At 33.4% G+C, this 24854-nt stretch overlaps 1 protein-coding gene across 6 annotated transcripts in view; it reads right to left on the bottom strand.

The window, feature by feature from the left end:
* The window catches only part of Nt5b (5' nucleotidase B), a 162721-nt gene that overhangs the window by 6014 nt on the left and 131853 nt on the right, over positions 1–24854 (bottom strand). For all 6 annotated transcript variants that reach the window (XM_085808020.1, XM_085808022.1, XM_085808017.1 and 3 more), the window contains 3 exons: positions 19604–19664; positions 7610–7667; positions 7376–7494 (listed from right to left, as the gene is read on the bottom strand). In XM_085808020.1, the coding sequence (XP_085664146.1) occupies positions 7376–7494; positions 7610–7667; positions 19604–19664 (238 nt within the window). The remainder of the gene's footprint in view (positions 1–7375; positions 7495–7609; positions 7668–19603; positions 19665–24854) is intronic.

Below are 24854 nucleotides of genomic sequence, written 5' to 3'. Positions count from 1 at the left end.
TTCGCAGCCTTCGTGTCCAATGTCTGAAGATCCATTAGAATTTTCTGCACTTATGGCAGGCCATTTCTTACCTGCCTTACTTGAAGAAAGTTTACACGATCAAAAAGTTCCCATTTTACAATGCTGGAAACTTGTTCAGAAAATGATTCAAAGTTTTTGGAAAAGATGCTCTAATGAATACATTTTTAATTTATGATGATGTTCAAAATGGTTTAAAGACCTCTATGATGGAATTTAGGAAGAGTTCTGCAAGTTTTTCTTGGCACAAAAGCTGGAAGATGCAGGTAATAAAAAATGTTTCCTGCTAATCTAATTTGATTTCTGAAGTTAATAATTGCATAAATTACATTAAATTAAACATATCTATAATATTTAGATTATAGAGAAATAAACACAATAACAGCCTTCCAATATAAAAATAAGAGTCAACAAATAAATGACTAGAAAAACCTTTATATAAATTATACATACATACAAATAAAAAATAAAATGAAAAAATAAGATTACAGTAGATTTAAGGGTGCCCCTTAAATTATTGCTAAGTTGTTTCAATTATAGCCAAGTTGCTGTTTCATTTATGGTAACCCGATTAGTTGGAAAGCTCTGAAAACCCTATTATGATGTACAGTACAAAATCCAAAATCCGGACGTCCATTATCCAGAATGATCTAAAATCCGGACCTCAAAATCACCAACAACGCTTTACTCATAGTCTTTACGCATGCACATTTAATCCCCCCTTCTGCGCATAACAAAACATCTGCAGAGTCCTGATTCTCAATTTCACTGCGACACTAAACAAAATACCACGTTACTGAAGAAACAATCATTTTAGCATTAATTTGTATGATCAGTAATTTGGCTCCATTGCTGCATGTCCCCTTGGCACACATCTCAAACCGAAACATTCCACGTAGATACATCGTTGATCTGACGCTAACCTGGAGAATTATTATACTTTCCTTTCATCACCACATGTTTATCAAAACATGACAACTTGAGTAATGACTTATGTAGCGATGCCTAAACAAATTTTTTATGTTAGTAGTTGAATAATAAAGGAGTATGGTAACCTTTTATGTTGACATCACGCTTGGCCATGCTTACAGATTTTATAAAAATTTATCAAAAATTTCTTTCCGTATGCTAAAAATAGATTTTGTTGATGATATTCATAGACCTAAAGATTGCATTTATGGTTATTTGAATTACGAACAACTGATTTGTTATTCACATAAACCCAGAACCAGTGCAAGGGCTCGTATGGCCGCACAGAGTCGCAGAATTTAGGACCCACAGAGACTGCATCAGGCGGTAAGATATCTAGCCGGCCCTCAATAAGGCTTAAGTATATGTGAGAATTTATTTATTCAGAACTCTGATAAGCCAAATATTAATTAAAATACTCTGATTAAGCATCTGCAAGAAATAGACATAAGTATAATAAATAAATAAATTAATACAATTCAGGATTAAATGTCTCAGTGCGCGATAGAAGTAAGATAAAATTTAATGGAACAACTTTTTGTTGGTCACCAAGCATGTATAGCCAAATATCTATAGTGAAGCATAGCTAAATTTGATGATGGCAGCACCTAATTTTAATGGTTTTCGGATATCGTAAAACAAAGGTGAAATTTTCCAATTAACGGATTTTGTGAAGAAATGTGGAGAAGTGGTAATAAATGAAGATGACATAAAAGAAGTTTTTCATTGTGATGACAATGCTTCTCAATCAGTCAATGAATGGCGAAATCGGTAGTATGGTTCTAGATCCAGAAAATACCGATAGTGAAGAAAGTGACAGAGAAGTTACTGAAACGAGCAAATTTCGATTGACAAGTTAGTCGGAATTCTCGAAACAGCAGTTACAGGATTTCAGCAATGTAACTAAACAAGAGATTATGTCTGTCTACAGAATTTAAAGAGAAAGTATTACCACAAAAAATGAAGCAACTTAAACAACTTAACATTGACAGAAATCTTTAATAAGGTAAACAAATAAATATTAAGTTTTTTTTGTAAATTTTGACACCCTTTACATCATAAATACTTCATTATTTTATAAATCAAATTTCATATTTTTAATTTTATAATTTCTACATGCCATTTTACTAGATTTAAATTGATGATCTAATATCCGGAAAAATCCCAAATAAAGAATTGCCGAAGTTTCGATTTCGGACTTTTTATTGTAATTGGTTGCGTGTTTGCATTGAATTTGAATGATAAGAAAAGATTTAGAAAGGCTTGTGTCAGATTTTGGATAAGAAGTATGTTAAAATCGCAATAACAACCTTGTATTTAGCGTACATATTTTAAAACACTCAATCGATTTTGAAGGCAGCTAAAGGTCCCCCCTCATCAAGAGAACAAAATTACTAGAAAGGGGAAAAAGAAGGGAAAAAAAAAGCATTGGCAAAGGAGTCTCAGAAACACGTGGTCGTTATCAGCACACACACGGTCGCAACTGGATTTTTGAATGAGAATTACACTGGCCGCCTACTTTTACTGAGCCAGGCTATTTGATCAAACATATAACATAAAGACTAAAATGCAAACTATATTGTTTGATCAGATAGCCTGGCTCAGTAAAAGTAGGCAGCCAGTGTAAATCTGATTGAAAATCCAGTTGCGACCACGCGTGTTCTGATAACGACCACGTATTTCTGAGAATCCTTTGCCAATGCTTTATTTTTCTATTTTTTCCTCTTTCTAGTAATTTTGTTCTCCTGATGAGGAGGGTCCTTTAGCTGCCCTCGAAATCAAATGAGTGTTTAACATATGAGTGTTTTAACATATGTACGCTAAATACAAGGTTGTTATTGCGATTTTAATTGTCACATTGGCATGTTTCTCTTCTATTCAAGAAGTACATTATTTTGTGGTTTACACGGCAAAATGGCTGAATGTAGTAAGACTAATTTGAGCCATAATAATTGTTCTGTTTATAGGAAAGAAATGCCTATGGTCGAACGTCTGATGATACCAACACTATGGAGGATATTTTTGACTCTTACTTTTGAGATAAAAACGTCTTACTTTCGTTTTGACTTAAGTGAAGCTCAAACTTATGTGAAGCTTCATCATTTCGACTTACGTGAAGCTCAAAACTGCTAATGGAGTTTTCAAAAAGGCCAATTCACAAACTTAGTGTCTTGCCTATGAGTGCTTAAGTTTTTTTTTGCAAAACATTATAACTATGTACTTTGCTTTACATATACCCTCTTTTGAAAAAAAAAAAATCGAAGCACTAAGAAGGACTTCTGCGATCACGACCAAATTTGGTAAGCAAAAACATCTTGATCGAGCATGCAAATGATCAAAGTTTTAAGGCAAATGAAAATGAATTGTGATCATAGCGCACATTTCTAGTGCGCAATTCACAAAGTATAAAGCCAGTAACAGAGGATGAAAATTTATCTCTTTTTTTGTTGCTGCCATTGTAATTCCATAAAGAAGCAACTAAAGATGCCATTATGACGATATCAAAAACCTTACAGACAACTAAACGACTTTGAATGTGGTCGCATTGTAGGGTTGCATGAAGCTGGGTGGTCATACCGAACAATAGGCCGTCACCTGCAGCGTACAGACACTGCTGTGCAAAGCCATTGGCAGGAATGGTTGCTACAAGGAAATTGATGACGAAATGAAGGCTCTGGAAAGCCAAGTATCACAAATACGAGGGAAGATAGGATGACTGTTCGCCAGGCCCGAACTGCCCCAACAGTATTATTGCCAACTATTCAACGCACTACAGCCACATCTATACCTCCCGTGGTACCGTCCACCAGGTATTTAGATTTGAAATGATGTTTCAATGCTGGACGGAATGTTTTGGCCACCAGATCATCTGCCTGTCTCCGAGATCTTATTTCGCAATGCACAGTTCACATTTTTGCTTTTTGCAGTCTTGTAAGCACTTACTGTAACTAATGCTTTGCTATTTGCTGCGTTATGTTTGCTACGTTAAGTTGAAAACCGCTGAAAGATAAGATAAACTTTACAGTCAACTCGCAAATGTTGTATCCTCGACGTTTATTAATTTGATACCGCGATGCAACGCAGGCATATAACTATTCATATAAAATTTTTGTCAAATTCTATCAGTTTCACTTAGAAACATTTTCAATTTAAAGATTATTAAAGCTGGAAGATGCAGAATTTGATTTCTGAAGTTAATAATTGCATAAATTACATTAAATGAAACATATCTACACTATAGAGAAATAAACACAATAATAGCCTTCCAATATAAAAATAACAGTAAACAAATGACTAGAAAAACTTTTATATAAATTATACATATATTATTATACAAATAAAATGAAAAAATAAGATTAGAGTAATTTAAAGGTACCCGTTGGATTATTGCTAAACTGTTTCATTTATCGCCAAGTTGCTGTTTCATTTATGGTAAGTTGAATGCTATGGAAACCCTATTATGACATAATTGGTTGCGTGCTTGTGGTGAATTTGAATGATGGGAAAAGATTTGGAGAGGCTTGTGTGTGTCAGATTTTGAATAAGAAGTACATTATTTTGTGGTTTACATGGTAAAATGGCTGAATGTGGTAACACTAATTTGAAGTTTCTGTATGATTGGGAACAAAAGAGAAAAAAAGCAATAATTGACTGGTGTGTAAATAAAGGTTTACTTAGTAGCCATTATAAGTGCCCTGTTTGTAGGAAAGAAATGGTCAAAAGTCGGATGATACTGGCACTACGGAGGATATTTTTTACTCTTACTTTTGTGAATTTATGTGGGGATGTTAGCATACGCATTCTAGTTCAACTAATTTTAGGAAGTTTTGGGATGCTGTTAAGGAATTTTGTTTGATTGAAGATGTGGAAATTTGTAAAAAAGAAAGTGGATATTTCCTTCGTGTAGTGCTAAGATGAATTTCCTTTTTTATGTTATTTCATAGTTTGATTAAAAATGTAGTTTATTGAGATTGTATATTTTTTGTTGGTTGACTTGAATATAGATCGATGTGTACATGGATAAAGTTAAGGGAGTGCACAATGCCTAGTTTGTGCAATTCTCTGATGCTTTTTAAAGTGAAAATAGGTCAACTTGTACATAGATACCAAATTTGTGCAATTCTTTGACTTGTTGTTTTGGATTTGTGTACTACTACACAAAGCCAAAATAGCAAGTCAAAGAATTGCATAAACTCAGTGTCCATGTACCGCCTTACCAAAAATAAAACACGATTAATTTGTAACTAATAACCTGGCTAACAAACGTTACACAAAATCATGCATAATGATCTATGTTGAGTATATCACATTCTAAACACTAAAATAAAATGAAATACCCAAGGCAATTACAACAAAATACAATATCAACTTGTTCTAAAGTTTTGTTACCTCTTCCATACTTCAACATAAGAAATTCTCTAGCTAAATACTTTAGTAAAATAATACAGGTTTATTCCAAAACCTAACTTAATTTTACATAACAGTAAAAGCAATAATTTAATTTAATATGCAACTCAAGAGAGTAAAATTTACACACACACACACACACACACACAAAAAAAAAAAAAAAGACATGAAATTTTAAAATTATCTTTATAAACATAAAACTTCGCATTATTTAGATTTGAATACTATCTACAAATACCTCATAATCAGGTGTGTATCTTACTTCAGTTTATTGAAAGTGGTCTTACAGTTAAAATGCATTCAAATAACATTGTACACTGTGCCAAAAAAAAGGGGGAAAGAGTTCTATATCTCTTATTCTACTATGCAATTAATAATATTCAAATTGTGTTTTTCATGTCTCAAAAGCGTGATTTAGGATAGATAGTAGATTTATATATAGCATAGTTCTAACATAGGTATTTTGACACAAAATCGGACTTTTTCTGAAATAGCATACCAATTTGTTTCCTTATTTCGATTTTATAACTCAAATTATGCCCAAAATTTAAATTTTGTAAAATTTGGTGCGCAATTTACAGAGAAATTCAAAAATTTATCTTGCCATATGTTTTTCAGTTTGCACCAAGAATAATTCAGTTGGCGAACTTCTTAATATGTGACAACATATTTTCCTTTCCCTTCCATTGTGCAGGAGAGGAAAAAAAGATGCATTGTTCCTACATTTGTACATTGTGCAGGAGCGAGGAAAAAGTCACATCGTTCTTACCTTCAAATAACTTTAACAAAGTGCTTAAACCACATTTGATCTTGTTATTTATTGCTTTCAACAAATATGCCAAATTTCAATATGCAGCACTATACACTGCTCGACACTGAAAATGCAACACCAAAGAATGGTCAGAAATTTATGCAAATTTTAGATTAGACGCACGTCACTGAGTCATGTGAATGATGTGAAATGCGCAACTCTCCGACACACGTGAAGTAAGATATACGGGAAGGAATGTGCAGAATGGGCAATATTCATGTTGTTATTTCTGCCAGACGAATTATCGAAGAAAGTTGGTTTTTGTCCCGGAGGATATGTGTAATAGGAGAAAAATGACAGGCCGCCGTCAACGAAGGCATTTCCAGCAGATACACGACTTTATGAGGAGTACGGTGGTCAGACTCAGAAGGACGGGTTGGTCCTTCCATCAAATTGCAGCTGATACTCACATGGATACGAGCACGGCGCATCGGCTACGGCGAACATGGTTGGAACAAGGAAATGTGGGAAGGAGGAGGGATGCAGGAGCAAGTGCAGCCAGAGTGATGTCAGCACGCGTGGATTGATACATCTGCCGAAAAGCTGTGGCGGTCCCACAAATCACTTGTACCGCGATTCTGCAACATGTGCAAGATATCCTGAATGTTCCCGTGTTGACCAGAACCATTTACGGTCGATTGGTTGAACGTGGCCTGCCCTCATGGCATCCGTTAAGACTGCCATTGACCCCCACAGCATAGATGCCAACGTTTAGAATGGTGCCGGACTGGAGTGATGTGGATGACAGAATGGCGAAATGTGGTGTTCTCAGATGAGTCACGCTTCTGTTTATCTAGTGACGGTCACCGCATACGTGTGTGGCGTCGACGTGGAGACAGATCTAATTCAGCAGTAACTGTGGAACTTAGAATTAGCAATAACTTATTTTTTTGTAGCAAAGTACACTTATTACCAATAGAAAACTGTGGATAATGTTTCAGGAATTCAGGATAATGATAGTGAAACACTTTGATTTAACCAGCAGCTGGGCTTGGAATTTGCCTATCAATTTATATGTAGAAAAATTTTCTGCAATAAATACAATTGGCATTTACGTTGGTAACTGCTTTTATGTTTACTTGTCTTTAAACAATAGTATCCTGTGCATAAATGACGAGAGTTAAATTATAATGCTTTGTTACAGTATTTTAAACTTTAAAATTCACTTACCAACATTGGAGGTGCTCTAAACATGTAACTAAAAGGGTAATACATCAAATTTAAGAATGTGCATGCATATAAATCAGCATAATGGCAGATCTGATTAGCAAAAAAAGTCTGCCTTGAACCTGAAAAATAAATCATGCATATTACACTTGATAAATAAATCATGCATATTACACTTGATAGAAAGAAAAGGTACGTAGAGGGGAAAATTATCATAAGAAAAAAACAAGGCCATACCACTTCTGAAAGTACTGCCTAAGATACCATATGACATATCAAGCTCATGAGATACTTCCTAAGAAAAAAATATTCAAGGTTAAAACTTTGTTTATAAAATGCACAAGCATATAAACAGTAATTTAAAACAGCAACTAACTGAATTTCTAATTTTTTAATACATGCACATAACAGCTACTAATCATGAAATATGAAATATTTGGAGGTTTACACTCTAGAACATGATGCAATTTAAAAAAAAACTTGAATTTGACAAATTTAAGTATTTATTATAATTTTAACTTAAATGACTTGAAATTGACAAATTTAAGTATTTTTATTTTATAAGACATAATTAAAAATATTAAACTAAATTTTAGCTTATATTTTTTGGTTAATTTCCCCCAATTTTTTAATTATCTTTAAGATTTTACACAATTGAAACCTTGTAGAAGAAGAAATTGAAATGTTTTAACCATGGCAAAAAGTAAAATAATAATTGTGAACATAGTTACTTCAATAAAGTTTATAATCTATCATACATAAATTTTAAGAAAATTAAATGTAAATTCATACTTGTTAAATCTTAAGCTTTAATAAAGTATTGCTTAGTGTTAAGTTTAAAAAGGTGAATCAGAGGCTAATGATAATTAAGTAGAGTCTTTATTAAAAAGATGGAATTAATCACGCACATGGCATAGCACACTTCTACATATCACACCAAACTACACTACAACGACTGTTGCGAATACAACCTAAGCAAAAATATAAACAGTTACAGTTAATATACATATAACATCAAATCATAAACCAGGGGATAAGTCTGATTGTTCTCATGGTTTAGGCAAGCATTTTGTAAACAAATCAGCAAACTGATTTTCACTAGAAACATACAAGGTGTGTTCCAAAACTTCGGTGATTGGTCTCAAAATTAAAAAATCATTCCGGTTAGGATCTTGCACTCATGCAGACGCAGTGAGAGAAATGTCATCTAGAGCCATCTAACGGCCATTTTACAACAGATAAGAGGAAGCGCACACTATGAGCAGTTTAACACAGTCAGTGTGAGAAAGATTGTCAGTGTGACATGGAGCAACGCATAAACATAAAGTTTTGCTTCAAGTTAGGCAAAATGGCGACGGAGACACATGACATGTTAGCGAAAGTTTACAGTCAGGAAGCAGTGAGTAAAAGGTGTGTTTATGAGTGGTTTATATGCTTTACAGACAGAAAGGAGGATGTCAAAGATGAGCCATGATCGGAGCACCCTACAACAAGCACAACTACAGACAATGTGGATCGAGTTTGATGGATGCTTGTGGCAGATCGACGGCTATCTTTAAGAATGATAGCTGGCGAATTGCAGATAAACCTAGACAGTGTGAGCACCATTGTGCACAAACATTTGCATAAACGCAAGATATGCACCCGGTTTGTACCGCACTCGCTGTCAGATGAGCAAAAGCAATACCGGATGGAAACCTCTGGAAATTTTATCGACATGTGTGACTGAAATCCGCAATTCTTGGAAACAATAATTACAGGGGATGAGTCGTGGTGCTATCAATACGATCTGGAGACCAAGTGGCAATCCATGGCATGGTGTTCAACGTTGTCACTCACCCCCTCCCAAAAAATCTGATGTGTACACCACATGACTTCCTTGTACGGAATATTAAATTATACGCATTTTTTCTTGCATTTTATTTAAACTCATTAGGTGCGGCCGATTGCAACCAAAATACGAGGTGCACAGCTACATATTTGTCCTATATACAAAGTTTCAATGTTCTGAGGCTACTCGTTTTTGAGATATGCGAGATACGTACGTACGTTCGTACAGACGCCACGAAAAATTCTCTTCAGAATTAATTCTAAAGCAGTTTTATAATTTTTTTGAAGGAAAAGAGTATTTTATTCTGTCCTTACGTACAGATATGACGCAAAAACATCGTTAAATTGCATTCGATAGCGGTCAAAATGGATATTTTTGTTGAAATATGCTGCCTAAAACTTTTCGCGATTACAATACTTCCTTTTTACTTCATACAAGGAAGTAAAAAAGTCGTTTGACACAATCCAGGATCAAGACGTTGTTGATCGTCTTTTTCAACAGTAAGGGTTTGATCCATCGTGAATTTGTACCTGCGGCTACAACCGTCAATGCGGAATACTACAAGGGGGTTTTGAAACGGCTGCTGCTACACATACGCTGGATTCGGCCACAGTACTGAAATGGACAGTGGAATCTGCTCCATGACAACGCCCGGCCGCACACTGCGAACTGTGCAACCCAATTCCTTGACAGGCACCAGGTTCCAGTTTTGGATCACCCTCCATATTCTCCAGATTTGGCTCCCACCGACTTCTTCCTGTTTCTCTGCCTCAAAGGAGTTCTGAAAGGCCAACACTTTTCTGACATTACTGAGATCTAACAACGTGTGACCACGGTGCTTCGAGCCATACCGAAAGAAGCATTTGCAGACAGTTTCCAACAATTGTACACCCAATGTCAAAAGTGTATTGTTGTATTGTTGCTAATGGCGAATACTTTGAAGGCCAGTAAAGCTATTTTGCTTGTTTCTCTTGTTTTCTTTTTTTTTTTTTTTTATGGTAAAATTCACCAAACTTTTCGAACACACCTTGTATACAAGATTTATATCATACAATTTTACTATATCCCTAATATACTTTAATATCCAAATGTTTCAGTCCAGCACAATTACGTTCATTTAATATTGTTTTAATTACAGACTGATTATCCTCATAAACTGAAACTTTAATGTTGTCGACTCCTAAAATTTCTTTAGATACATTATAAAATACACTTAGGTTCTGAATAGCTTTTGCTAAAGCCAAAATTTCTGCCTCAGTAGAGAACAGAGCAGTAGATGTTTGCTTTTTAACAGACCAAGTTACAGGACAATCGTTAAAGAAAATAATATACCCAGAAATAGATTCTTTATCATACGTATCTGACCCCCAATCAGCATCAACATAAACATTTAACATAATATCAACACTATTATGTTTACAAAATAATAATTTGAGTTCAGATGCCCCTTTTAAATATCGAAGAATTTGCTTCCGACCAGCCCAAGCACTATTAGTGGGTTGCTCTTGTATCTGACTCGGACAGTCCACAGAAAACAGAATATCAGGTCGAGTTGTCATAGATAGGTACAGCAAAGCACCTACAAGTTCACGATAATGGCCATGAAATCTTTCACCATTCATAAAATTTGATTGATTTAGGCACTAGGGGAGTATCAGATGGCTTACAATCTAACATTCTAAATCCATTTAACAGTTTTTCAACATAAGCCTTTTGGCCTACAGTAAGTTTGTTCTGTGAATATTCAAAACTTAATCCCTAGAAATTCATTTGCAACTTCAGCCTTGGATATCTCAAATTCATTTCTAAGTAATTCAATCAAAATTCTTACCTCTGAATCATTAGAACCAGCAACAAGTAAGTCATCCACATACAACACAATAAATATTTCACTCTGTTTAGTTCTTCTCACAAAAGTACATGCTTCACAGTTTAGTTGTTGGAAGTTTAACTGAACTCTAAAATCAGTAAATCTCTTGAACCACTGCCTTGGTGCTTGCTTAAGTCCATAAAGACTTTTAAGAAGCTTGCACACACGACCACTGTTGTCACTGTAGCCCACTGGTTGTTCCATGTAGATTGTTTCTTGGAGATCACCATTCAGAAATGCAGTCTTTACATCTAATGCATAGATCTCAAGATTCTTTTGAATAATGATAGCCAGCACAAGTCGACGTGATGTACTAATTACAGGAGCATAGGTCTAAAGTAAGCAATGCCTGGCTTCTGTTCAAAGCCACGAATAACCAGTCTAGCTTTGTAAACATTGTTTTGTTTGATGCGCAACACCCATTTACAGGATATTGGCTTTTCATCCTTTGGCAAATTGACCAACTTCCACACTTCATTTTTATTAAGAGAAGCTATTTCCTCATCCATGGCTTTCCTCCATAGGACTTGCTTTTCTTTTGGCAATGTTGTTATATCCTCATATGTTACTGTGTCAAGAGTTGCCACATTAGCTTCATTAGTAATCATTCAACTTTACAGGTAATTTTATATTTCTTCTTTGCCTAGTAATTTCTTCATGACTTTCTTCGGATTCTACATCACTTGAATCACATATTACTTCATCTTTAGCAGAATCTTTACTTTCTATGGAAAAATCATCTTGAACTGAGATAAATTTCTTTTTCTCTTCATTGAACAATACATTTCGAGAGACCACAACATGATTTGTGACCGGGTTCAGTAAACGATAACCCATGGTAGAGTATCCAATAAAAATCATCTTTTTTTTTATTTTGGATCCAATTTCTTTCTTAAGTTATCAGGAACTCTCATGTATGCATCAGATTCAAACACTTTAATAATATTCAAATCAGGTGGCTTCCCATATTTGAGCTCATAAGGTAGATTTTCAACAGTGTGATTTGGAATTCTATTCTTAAGATATGCAGCTGTCTGTACAGCATAACCCCAAAAAGATTTAGAAAGCTTTGCTTCACATATTAGAGCTCGGGCTTTCTCTAAAAGAAATCTGCTGGCTGTCTCAGCCACACCATTCAAAGGAGGTGAATTTGGAGGGGTAGGATCTATCACAACACCACTTTCCACCGGATTTTGTAGAGATCAGGATTCTGCTTTAGAAACAATTTAAACACTTCATTTATGTCACTCTTGTGCTTTGTGAGATGCACTTCAGTAAATCTAGAAAAATCGTCTATGATTGTAGCAAAATACTTTTCACCTTCCCTAGTGGGTGGCTCAATGGGACCACATATGTCAGTATGTATCATTCTCATCAGCACATGCTTTGTTCATAGGAGTGTTGGAATGTTTCGCTAGTACACACTCTTCACAAAAACTTGATGGTGACTCAGATACTGGCAAAATCATTCCTTTTAACATTTTATCAGATGAGTGCCCCATGCACCTGTGCCATAATTCTGCACTATGATTTGCAATCAAGCTTTAACAGGTTCAAATTGACTCACATATTGCCCTTTCTGAGTTTAGCAAACTCTAATTTTTCATTCCTCTTTTCAATAACAGCTACATCATTCTTAAAAATTACACTGTAACCTGCTTTTTGAATATTCTTCACAGATATTAATTGACCATTCAACTCGGCACATATAACACATCTTTAAGAAATATTTCTCTCCCATTTAATGTTTCAGGTACTAAGCCAGTAACTTCTACCTTTAAAACATCATTTTTCGAAGCACACGCAAGTTCCATAAAAAGGTTTAATTTCTTCAAACCACTCACCTTTATTACACATGTGTGTAGATGCTCCAGAATCCAGAATGAAATTTCCAACCATGAATGTTACTGCAGCCAATTCTCTGTAATCTGATTTATGCTTAAATCTGCAATCCTTCTTGTAATGCCCTGAGCATCCACATCCAAAACAAACTAATTTTTCTTGCAAAGCTTGGCAATATGACCTTTACTTTTATATTTGTGGCAGATGATATCACGCTTATCAGGGATAAAAGCTATGTTATTACTTGAGCCAGAAACACTAGAACCGTAAGAATTTCTCTTACCTTGCAATTCTTCAGCATTCAAGAGTCTTTGTATAACAAAGTCCAGCGTAAGCATTTCATTTGGCTGGTTTTCAATCGTTGATTTAATAATGCCATACTCAGCAGGTAGTGACATCAACAAATAAATAATCATATCGATATCTTTGACTTCAGCACCCGAGAGTTGCAGTTCAGTTAAGATCGCCAACAGTTCATTAATATGAGACTGCATACTGCAATCTCGGTGTTACTTCAGTGTCGATAATTTCTTTCATACTAATATTTGACTAACTGCACTCACATTCAGGTATTTATTCTTTAAACTGCTTCAAATTTCACTCGAAACAAGATTCATTCAACATGGTTGCCAACATGGCACCATCTAGAAGGGTTAGCAGCAATGCGTAAACCTTTTTTGCATCTTTGATTTCAGCAACTTTCATTTCATCCGCTTGAATGTCTAAATATTTATCAAGTTCTTTGGCCGCACACATAGCTTCAACACGGCGCTTAAACAGAGAAAAGGTTTTACCATTAAACGGCTCAACACAATACTTTGTGTTCTCATCATGTGCTGCCACTTCAAATTTCACTTAACGAATGATTCCTTTCCAAACAAATAAGTTCCACAAGACATATATAAATGCTTCGCCTCTAGCGTGTTGAATAACAGAACCACGCTCTGCTGTTAAGATTTAAAAAGGTGACAGTCTTTATTAAAAAGATGGAATTAATCACACACATGGTATAGCCCACTTCTACATATCACACCAAACTACACTACAATGACTATTGCCAATACAACCTAAGCAAAAATATAAACAGTTACGGATAATATACATATAACATCAAATTATAAACCAGGGAGTAAGTGTGATTATTCTCAACACTTAGCATTCATACAAATATCTGTATTGACTTAAATAATTCTGATTAGATAAAATTAAATCTGAAAAATTACAGTGAAAGAAACTGCAATTTGTAGAAATTAAGTTTTGTTATGAGACAATCATACTGTCTTCGGTGTTTTGTGTGTTTTCTTAATTTTTTATTTTAAAATTTTGTTGTCAAAACTTTTAGCAAAACATTTCCTTTCTTATTTCAGCGTTCAAAAATTTCTCTAAAACTACATCTGAAAAAGAACTACATTCTGATAAATTGAAAACCAGCAAATTTAATTACAATGCTGGCCATTAAAAGTGCAACAAAAGGAAGGAATAATCTGACAAACATCAAAATCGCACGTAAGGAAGTTAGGATATACGAATGAATAGTATTTCAGCGCATTTAAGACGATTCAGGAGAGAGAAATGACGATTGAAGCACTGCATAGAAGAAGAGTTGTGCAGTGGATTTCTCATTTGGAAAGTGCTCTATAAGGTTGGAGTTTGCTTAGAATATTGTGTTATGCCGCGAATAACAAGAAATGCTTAACCCTTTGTTGCATCATGTCCACTCTCGTAGACAATTTGTTTATTTTTATTTATATTATCAATTTGTTACAATTTGTTTATTCTTCTGTAAATGCCTTAACAGATTCCTTTCCTGTGTTTATTCATTCTTTAATATTAGAACTTTCAACTGTCGATCATAGATGGCTGTATAGCATCACTAAGTAAAGCACTGCTATTTGGAAAATGGCTGCTACTTCGGTTTCCAAGTTAGTACAATTTCTCATAGTAAACATTATATTATATTGCTTACATTTTCTTATATTGCCATTTTTATTCATAATTAGTAATTTTAGACATTTTATTTTAAATGTTAAATTGAGAAAATTGTGGGGTAGATAAAAAGATCTACCGAAAAGAGTGAATGGAAACCCAAATGTACAAGCCAAAACAACACTGGAAATGTTTATGTTTGGCAAGGAATTTGGTTCCTGTGCAACAAAAATTAATAATTATATTTTTCATAATTTTTATGACGACAAATTTCAGATTTTTAACATTTTTGGTTTACTTTGAGGCATTAATTTAAAAATAAATTAGAATAAACTGAGGTTGTTTCCCCTTCCCCCTAATGACACACATTGATATTCCTTAGCAATTTACTACTGTGTAATCTTATATTGTGTGTATTCCTTTATTTATAACTTTGTTACATATGGTATGAAAGAAAGAAAAAGAATTTTCATGCAAGTAATTTATAAGGTTTTAAATGCTAAAAATATGTTAATATTCTCATTAAGTTTTATTAATTTAGAATCACACTCAAATAATCATTAAAAATATCATGAAGCTGTATTTTATTCAACTAACCTTACAAGTTAGTTATGTGCTAATACCAAAACCTGCTACTGCTTTCTTAAAACGCAAATGCTTTAAGATTCTGTGAATAAAATATTTTCAAAACAAATTCTATTGATCAATACTTTCCATGAGAGTCTGCACAGCCGAGCTCATTACTCATCTTATTAACATCAGAAATATTTTTAAAAACTGAAATTTCCTTTTTAATATGACACACAAATGCAAAAATCTCTCTCTTTAATTTGTGTACACCTGAAAAAGATTTCAAACTTTAAATATTTCTGCTGTTTTTTTTTTTTTTTTTTTTTTTTTTTTTTTTTTTTTTATACGCATGTCAAGCTTTTGCATGTTATGCTGTAGAAGGAAAATAAACTTTTACTGAAAATAATTATATGGACCTGAAAGAGAACATAAAAAGTTAATTTTTTATTTTCATAAAATTGATTCTTTTAAAATTTAAAATCACCATAATATCAATATTTCCTTAGTTCAAGCATTGATGATTACACATTAAAATAAGCTACAAGAAGCCAAGACCCTTCTTCTTCACAGGTTAAACAAATCACCCAATTAATTTTAGACTGATTTTGTGTCTAAAATTTCCAACTATAAAACGCAGTGCATTCAAAAAGCTGATACTACCTCTGGGTTCATAGCCACATTTTAGATAAAAAAATAAGCACCTATAAGCACTTTTCAAGCACGTTTTAAGAAAAAAATAATTACATTATACACAACTGCATAACCTTAAAAATTAGACTCATAATTTAAAATATGAGAAATGCAGTATTTATTAAGAGAGAATACGCATTACCTCAACCATGGAAAATAATTACTTTTTTTTTAAATTTTAAATAACAGTTCAATTTACAAAACTAGTTTACAATGAGAGAAAAAAAAAACTATGTAGAACTAAACTATATTACAAGATTTAATGATGAAATTTCAGTTCAAAATAGAGGAAATAAATAATAATAAGGCATATTTATTGTATTCGCTTGGAACCTAATAATAAATACAATTTATTTTTCCACTCATATTGATATTTAACTAATTTAAATCTAAATTCTGAACATTTTCTAAATTTTCATCGTATACTAGTTTTCCCTTAACAGATATTGCAAGCAAAGTAATTTAAGTAAAAAAGAGGAACATTTCTGAAATCAGAAGACAGAAATTTGCTTCATGCACTCATCCTTTGACAGTTATAGCTTAACTACCCGCATACTTGAAAATTGACGAATATTCGGACAGTCGAGCGTAACTTTAAAAAGAGGAGCGGAGGGGGGATAGACTGTAGCCGTTCTTTAGATTTTTCCGCTAAATAAATGTTTTTGACATTTCAATATGTGCATAAACAAACATAATATAAAAACAAACCAATGGAACAGAAAAATATTCTGCTTTGCAAGCACAGTAAAACTCTTTTAAGTGTTCATAAACAAATCTCCGAATGAACGTCAAATTTAATTATCTCTGCAAAATATCCCAAACGTTATTGCACAATACGTGCACCGTAATTCTTCCCTACATGATATTATGCAATCGGATTCAACAGCTGCCGGTATTGGGAGAATAAAGAACTAAATAAAGTAAAAGAAAGAGACTTACCAATCTGGGGTGTTTTTCATTCTAATTTTCAACAGAATGCGTTAAATTTCCGGAATAGAATCATTCTTTGCTTGGGTTTGTAGACCGCAGAACTTTTAGTCCTGTTCAATCCAGATTGGAAAGTGACAAAAAAAAAAAAAAAAAAAAAAAAAAGTCCGTTGCTTGTTTTGCAGCGAACTGTAACAGTTTCAATATTCGAGATTTTGCGAGAAAGGGGAGAACCTCCCAACCTTCGTACTGTATAATGTATTGGGGAAAAAAAAAAAAAAAAAAAAAATATTTTGACTATTCGATTACTTTCCCTTTATTTAAGACATTCTGAATATTATTCCTTAGAAAGCTAATCTGTGTTAAAACACAACCATTTTTGGAAGGTTACTATACTTCAGCAGTTACTGCAACTATGTTATTATAAACATTCATACATACACTCATAATATAAGCATAATGATCATAATAAACACGAACATGAACTGACCAAGCAGAACGAGAATGCAAATTATTAAGATCTTGATAGAAATTCAAACGGGTGTAGTATTTGGGTGGGAGGAAAAGAATGCCGAATGTACCAGAATTTTCTACTGCTTTCGCAATTCTTTGACCAACAGAACGACGGGCACCTGCCAGCACTCTCCGCGCACACCAAAGGTTATGTTAATGCAGAAAAAGGGGAAAAGCTATTTCCGGGAGTATGATTCACCATCTGACATTCCATATTAGGAAGAAAAGTTGTTTATTTAGTTTCGGCTTTGGTATGGGGAAAAACTGCGCGTTCATTTAAAAAAAAAAGCAATAAAAGCAAAAAAATAAGCACTAAAAACAAAAAAAAAAAAAAAAAAAAAAAATAAGGGCTTTAAAGAAAAAGTAAGCACCTATAAGAGCCTTTATATTTTATTTTCAAATATTATAAAGACCGCTACGAACCCTGTACCTTTTATACAGCAAAACAAGAATTGCAGCTATTAAGGCTAGTAAAGTTAATCAGTTAATTATGAACTTGGGAAAGCCAATGCCAAATATCTGCTAACAGTAATTTGAAAAATTAAAATTTGCACTGAGGGAAGTTATCCTTCAGAAAATCGCAAAAACCAATCTCCAAATGTCCCTCTCAAACAATGGCATTATTTCACAACTTGGCAACATTTAAAAATTTAAATTAAATCCCAAGGAACAGAAATAAATGAGATGGTTTTTTACACTGATTTAATTACAGTGAATGGCAGCTTCTGCATACTAATTCAGCATGCTAAAAATGACTGAATTTTAAAGTTTTGATATGCACTTTAAAACTTTTGATCTACTTACTTTTAAGGTAGACACAGTCACCATGAGGAAGTCAGAAAAATTACTCTTTACTCCATAATCAAAACAAAAGGTTAACAGCTAGAGTTAATATATTAAACAAATAAATGCATAAAACTTGATTTTATACATCATAAACTACAAAGCAAATAGACACAACAAAGACCGATTTTTATTATGTTAAAGAAACAAGAGAATTAGACACACGATTTTTGGGATAATATTTTTTTTTTAATAATGAAATGGTCTCTCATCCCCCCTAGCAATATTTTATAAGAAATAAAATTGTTAAAATATAGATATCAAATTAAGGAAGCTATCAATGTAAAACATATTTTATCTTGCTAAATACTTTAGTATACCAAAGAAGAAAAAGTCAAAATGCAACTAAAAGCATTCATTCTGACTGAATACGATTTACAAAAATTTTATTGAAATTGGCACTTAAAAATTATCTCGCATTATTAGTTAGTCTGTATTCTTCAATCCCAGATCCCATGAAGTAAAGCTTTCCTTAAGCAGAGATGTTTTACAAGATATATAGCATCTTGAGCTTCTGACCCACAATATACAATATGCTTCATTGTTACATATTTATAGTTCTAGAATTAGCTAAGCAAAATTTGTATTTTATCACATGCCATCTTCAAACACAAAAACAGAATAAAATTTTACAAAAAAACTAAATTATTGTACAAAAAAAACGAGTTTCAAGTTTTTCCACTACCATTATAATGAGATTAAATGCACTCCAGCAAAAGTATGTTTCTAAGTTCATCTGCTGTTAAAACTGTCAAACTTTTCTCATGATCTCTTCTAAACCAAAGGTTTTTTTGCCCTTCTCCAATTTCTTTTCATATGACACAATTAAATTTACAAAGATGTTATGAGAAGATATTGCAATTAATTTTCAAAAGCAAAAAGGCATTCATTATTGTTAGAAATAATATATATGTAAATAATAAAAAAAGGCCATTGTGACCACCAAAGTATTCAAACTTATATCTCTTATAATATGGAAAAGGGGAATGCAACAGCCTATTTCCACATTTAACTCAGGGCAACAAGCAAATAAATGCTATTTTAAGATAAACTTTTAAAACAGAATGCTCTTACTCACTTTTAATGAAAGTAATAAAAATTTTCTAGACTAATGAGAAACAAATAACATGAAAAATATTTAGTTTTACATAAATATACATACATAAATACATATTTGAAATACTTTTAATTTTATAAAGAAGTCAAGGTATTTACTTACTCTTATAGCTGTTCGCAACTGGCTGATATCAGGTGCATCCTTGCAACTGCTATCCATTTCTCTAAGGGAAGGGAGTAAAAACAGTAACTATACAGATGAAGCAACATGGACATAAGGGAAAATTTTGTTGCACTATGCAGAAGCCAAGTATGCAAATTGCAAGCAAAAGGTAAACTATGAATTAGATATAAAGAATTAAAAATTCATTAGGACTCATAGATAATAAGATACTCTGAACTGAATGACATCAAGTTTTTTATAGCATGTAATGCTCCGCTTTCCACAACAGGAAGTTATTCCTACGATAACCCATAGTTATCAATATACAAATGCCCATCCCTTTCGCTTGCAAACTCACCCAAGTACGAGTTTTTTGGAAAGTAACTTTCAAAATATAATCCAATATATAATAAGTGTGGTACTGTTCCTTCAGTGACTAAAGAATGCATCATAAAGTTCATTTGGTGAAATGACAACACATGTAAAGCTTGCACTAAAGATGTGCAAAACAATAGAAGGTTTTGCTGATTGTGTATTTCATTCCATAATTCACTTTTTTAAAGCAAGGAACATGTGACCGTGTGAAATCCATAGACAAATCTGTGAAGTGTATGGCAATACAGTTATCCATAGACAAATCTGTGAAGTGTATGGCAATACAGTTGTAAGTGAGAGAATGATTAGAAGATGGGTTCCATCATTCAATTCAGGCAGAGTGAACATGCATGATGAATCAAAAAGTGGCCAGTCATCTACTGTGAATTAGTTTGACAAACTAATTCAAATACAAACATTTACTAATAAAAATACAATAAATAAATACAAAATAATACACAAATTTGTGTGAACAGATATTTCACAATCTCCAGTTTTTCACTGGTGTTTCCTGTTCTGTATGAAATTTTTGCTGAACACCTGTGTTACAGAAAAGTGTGTTCATGGTGGACACTGAAAATGCTTACAGAGGAACATAAAGTTAAATGTTTTGCTGCTGCTTTAACATTTCTAAGCTGATACAACACCATGGAGGTTAACAGTTAGGCACATCATGACTGATGATGAGACTTGGAATTCCCACGTCATACCATCACCGAAACAATAACTAACGAAACATAAGAACCCCACCTCACTAATGTGGTGGAACTTCAAACAGACCATTTCTACACACAAAAGCATATGATTTTGCACAGTTTTCTGGGACAGGAAAGGTGCCATACAGGCAGATTCATGGCCAGAGACAAACTGTTAATAGTGCTGCTTACAGCACAACACTGAAAAACTGTGATATACTATTCAAAGCATGAGATGCGGCTTGCTTTGTGATGGTGTCCTTTTACTGCACGACAATGCCAGGCAACATTCTACTCATGTTGTAAAATTATATCAAGTCCTTCAGCTGGGAAGAAATTAATTATCAGGCTTATAGCCCTGACTTGGTACCAAGTGACTTTCAGCTATTCTTGCATGTGAAACAACTCTCGAGTGGCCAGCGTTTTGATGACAAGGAAGAAGTGAATGTTGCAATAACAAGCTGGCTAACCTCACATCTATGATGCTAGCACATATAACCTTGTTTCTCGATATAATAAATGCCTTAATATGCTGGATAACCAAGTTGAAAAGTAGTAAAATGTTTTGTTATGAAATATGTATTTTTACCAATATCTATATCCATTTTCTTTCACATAATAATGGAAACTTACTTTGTGAACAGCTTTTGTACAATTTGCAATATTTAAAAGTTATAACAAAGCTAAAAACATAAAACAAACTTCTACATAAGGCAGTGAATTTACCCATCCTTATTTTTTTGCAAAAATCTAAAATTATCCTTCTTTTCCTTGTTTTTTAAACCATAAACACAATTATACATCTAATCTGATCCCATAATGCTTAAATGCCTCTACAGAAATTCCTTCACCTAACATAACTCTAGTTTCCAAGTACAAGTCACGAGTTCTGCTTTTCCTTAGCATTTTTTCTCAACCTCAATTTCCATTACTTGACATCCTAAACAGCTGCAATAACACTTGGTTGTAATTAAAAGTACTGCAAAGTCAAAACACTTGACCCAGAATGTAGAGAGTTCTTAAATTATGAGTGCTACTAACAGCATTACTTTAGCTACAGATCCACAAATTACTGACAGGGACTTAAAACTTACAAAATCATAAGAGTTCTCAGACTACATAGTACCAGATTAAACAGGTGTCTACCCTTCCCTTTAAGATGAATGAATGGATTGCCAATAAAGATTTACTCTGCAATGTACAATGTTTAGAACAGATAATAGCATGAGTTTTGTTTCTTAAATTACATCCCTTGGCTATGTGGATGTTCAGAAATCTTCCATGTATATGTCCATGTATCTTCCATGCTATGTGGATGTTCAGTAATCTTCCGATGCCATTACATTACAAAAGGGATTTACAAATTTTACTAAGTTTAAAAAATCTATGTTTAAGAAAGACATCTGCAGCTAATTCTTGAAATATTAGCAAAAGCGAAAATGCTATTTCCTTATAAAATTAACTAGAAATAATAAAATTATATAAATGAATTATTTAACCCCTTTATTCCCAGCATACTATATATCATACCCTCCAGTTACCCTCCATGGGCCCACTGTATCAAATGTGATACAGGAGCAAAGTATCACTGGTGGCCCACTGTGATATTTTATATAGTGCAAAAGAATGTTTTATTTAATATTTTAAGAGCATATAAATGATGACAGAATGCTGCCACACTTAATTGAGTGGAATGCCTTTCATATTAACTTCATTATTACTATTACTGTTATTCAGAGTATTATTTACTATTTTGTTCAACAAAAAATAAACATGTTACATGCAACGCATGATCAGAGTTTAGAAACATTTCGCACAGTGCAAGTGGTTTCCAATTTTAAACATAAACATGACAATGCAGTATATTAGGAAAAAACATTTATGAATTTAAACAGGATATTTAATTTCATAAATGTTTTTGCATCGTTATTGCATGGAAGTAATATGTAAATTTTGTTACTAATTTTGCATTTTAAGTAATTTTAATTTTAGGTATTAGAATTTAAATTTTATGCCATAAAAATAATCTATGCAAGAACCCATTTTAACAACAATAAGATTTTATAGGAATTACTTATCCATGTTAATTTTATTTTCAGTATGTGATGCAGCACAGAGTGATAGTGCTGCAAGATTTCTTAGGGACAAGAGGAAACTTCATTCTTCCCACACTGGGAGCAAACAGGCTAAAATCAGATCGACATATTCTAAATCAAAATATTTCTAGATCAGCTCTGTCTGTAATCTGTCAACATGGCGGTATAGGACTGTGCTTACAGTTATTGTGATCAATCTTGATTGTGTAGTGTGCAGAGAGACATAATTGTGTTAATACTGAAAGATATTACAGTGGTATTTTTATCACATGTATGGTAATCTGCAATGACATGATTGACAGAAAGGCAGAGTAATGAATCAATAAGAAATTTTATACTGAACATTGTAAACTGGCCACAGAGAACATGCTTTGTCTACCAATGCTTAACGTGGCATAGACACTTCAAAGGCTGTAGCATATCCAAGATTCCAAAGACAACGAATGATGTGGATGACCCCAAGCATCACCCCAGAAAATATGGAATGAATCAATAGTCTGATCATGCACATCATCAAATGCTGATCAATGCTACTGTAGACATCATTGGCAAATTATATGGGTCACTGTAGACAATCCTAATGTCAGAAATGAACATGCAGTATGTCATTACCAAATTCAACCTCGATTGCTGACCTCTGGGGTAAGGGATTATTGAATTATAGCATGCCATGATTTGATTGAGAATGTTATGGATAATCCATACTTCATACCATCACATCAGTGATGACTATTAAGTCTATGGTTATGACCTGAGAAAAAAGTGGAAGTTATTGCAGTGGAACAGACTAATCTCAATGACTGAAAAACGTGAAAATGAATCACACTGTAATTAAGACCATGCATTTTAAAAAAATCTTTGTGATAGTATTTATTTTGAATTACTCCCCAAAGGCCTTACTGCCAGCACAAGTTAACAATGAAGTTATGGAGGGCTTGGTGGACAGCATTTGGAGAAAGGAACCACATGAATAATTGCATTCTCCATAATAACAATGCACCAAGGTTTAAATATAGTTGAAGCCCACCGATGACAAGTTCTGATAGTTCTCAGTTTTTCACCAAATTGTAATTTCAGCTGAAAACCCAATAATAAAAACTCAGGAATTTTATTACATAAATATTTGCTATTAATTTACAATTTTTTTTATTTATTTCATCACATTTTTTAATTTTTTAATTTCTTTAATTTGTTATTATTTTACTTATTTTGCTAACCTTTCCAGATGGCCTTCTAAAGGGCTTTGGCATTTCTAATTTTAGAAATTGAACCTAGCAATGCATCCTGTTTACCAAACATTACTTGTTCGTGACTTTCTCACCTATCACAACATACACTTGTGTGTAAAACTAAAAGAACTTACTCCTCATGTCGGCTTTTTGAAGAACTAAGGGATAGATTTTAATAAAATTTGGCTTGAATATACATTTATAATAACGTACCACCCAAAAGTAATTTTATGTAAGCATGATTTTCAGTACTCATAGTGCAAGAATGTCCATAATCCATGTTGTGATATTGAATTGAAAATAAGTCTAATATGGGGGTATGGTCCCCTGTCACAGACAGTCAGGTTGCACAGTGTGACGGCATACTGGACAAGAGGCAATTCAGGAGTCCCTGTGGCAGTCGATCCCACTACTACAGCAAAGCAGTTTTCAATTTCGGAATGGTTCTTGAAAGAGGATGGTGAGATGAAATTGCACTCCCAAAAACATCCCAGACATACTCTATAGGGTTAAGGTCAGGAAACTTGGCTGGCCAATGCTGTGGTGAACAGTTTCCAGGTAATAATCAATGAGCTCTATGTGGTTGCTGTTTTATTCATTGCTGTTCATTAATGAGAACCCAGGGCAAAATGTGGCCCTGAAAAGTCGAATATAAGGCTCCAAGATCTCCACTCTGTACCTCATAACAATCAGGAAGCCTTCGTCAAGCACACACAGAGGTGTAACGTCGAACAACATAATGCGAGACCGAAACCATTACGCCTCCACCACTGTAATGATACTGTTGCGCTCAATGGGTTATAGTAATTGATGATAACACTTGAAGAATCAAAACAAAATTTATTCACCAATATTA

Source organism: Stegodyphus dumicola, chromosome X1, assembly GCF_044657685.1.
Source record: "Stegodyphus dumicola isolate Sdum_Otavi_A_Nest chromosome X1, ASM4465768v1".
In the NCBI taxonomy this organism is placed as follows: domain Eukaryota; kingdom Metazoa; phylum Arthropoda; class Arachnida; order Araneae; family Eresidae; genus Stegodyphus; species Stegodyphus dumicola.
This window is presented reverse-complemented; position numbering and strand designations above follow the sequence as displayed.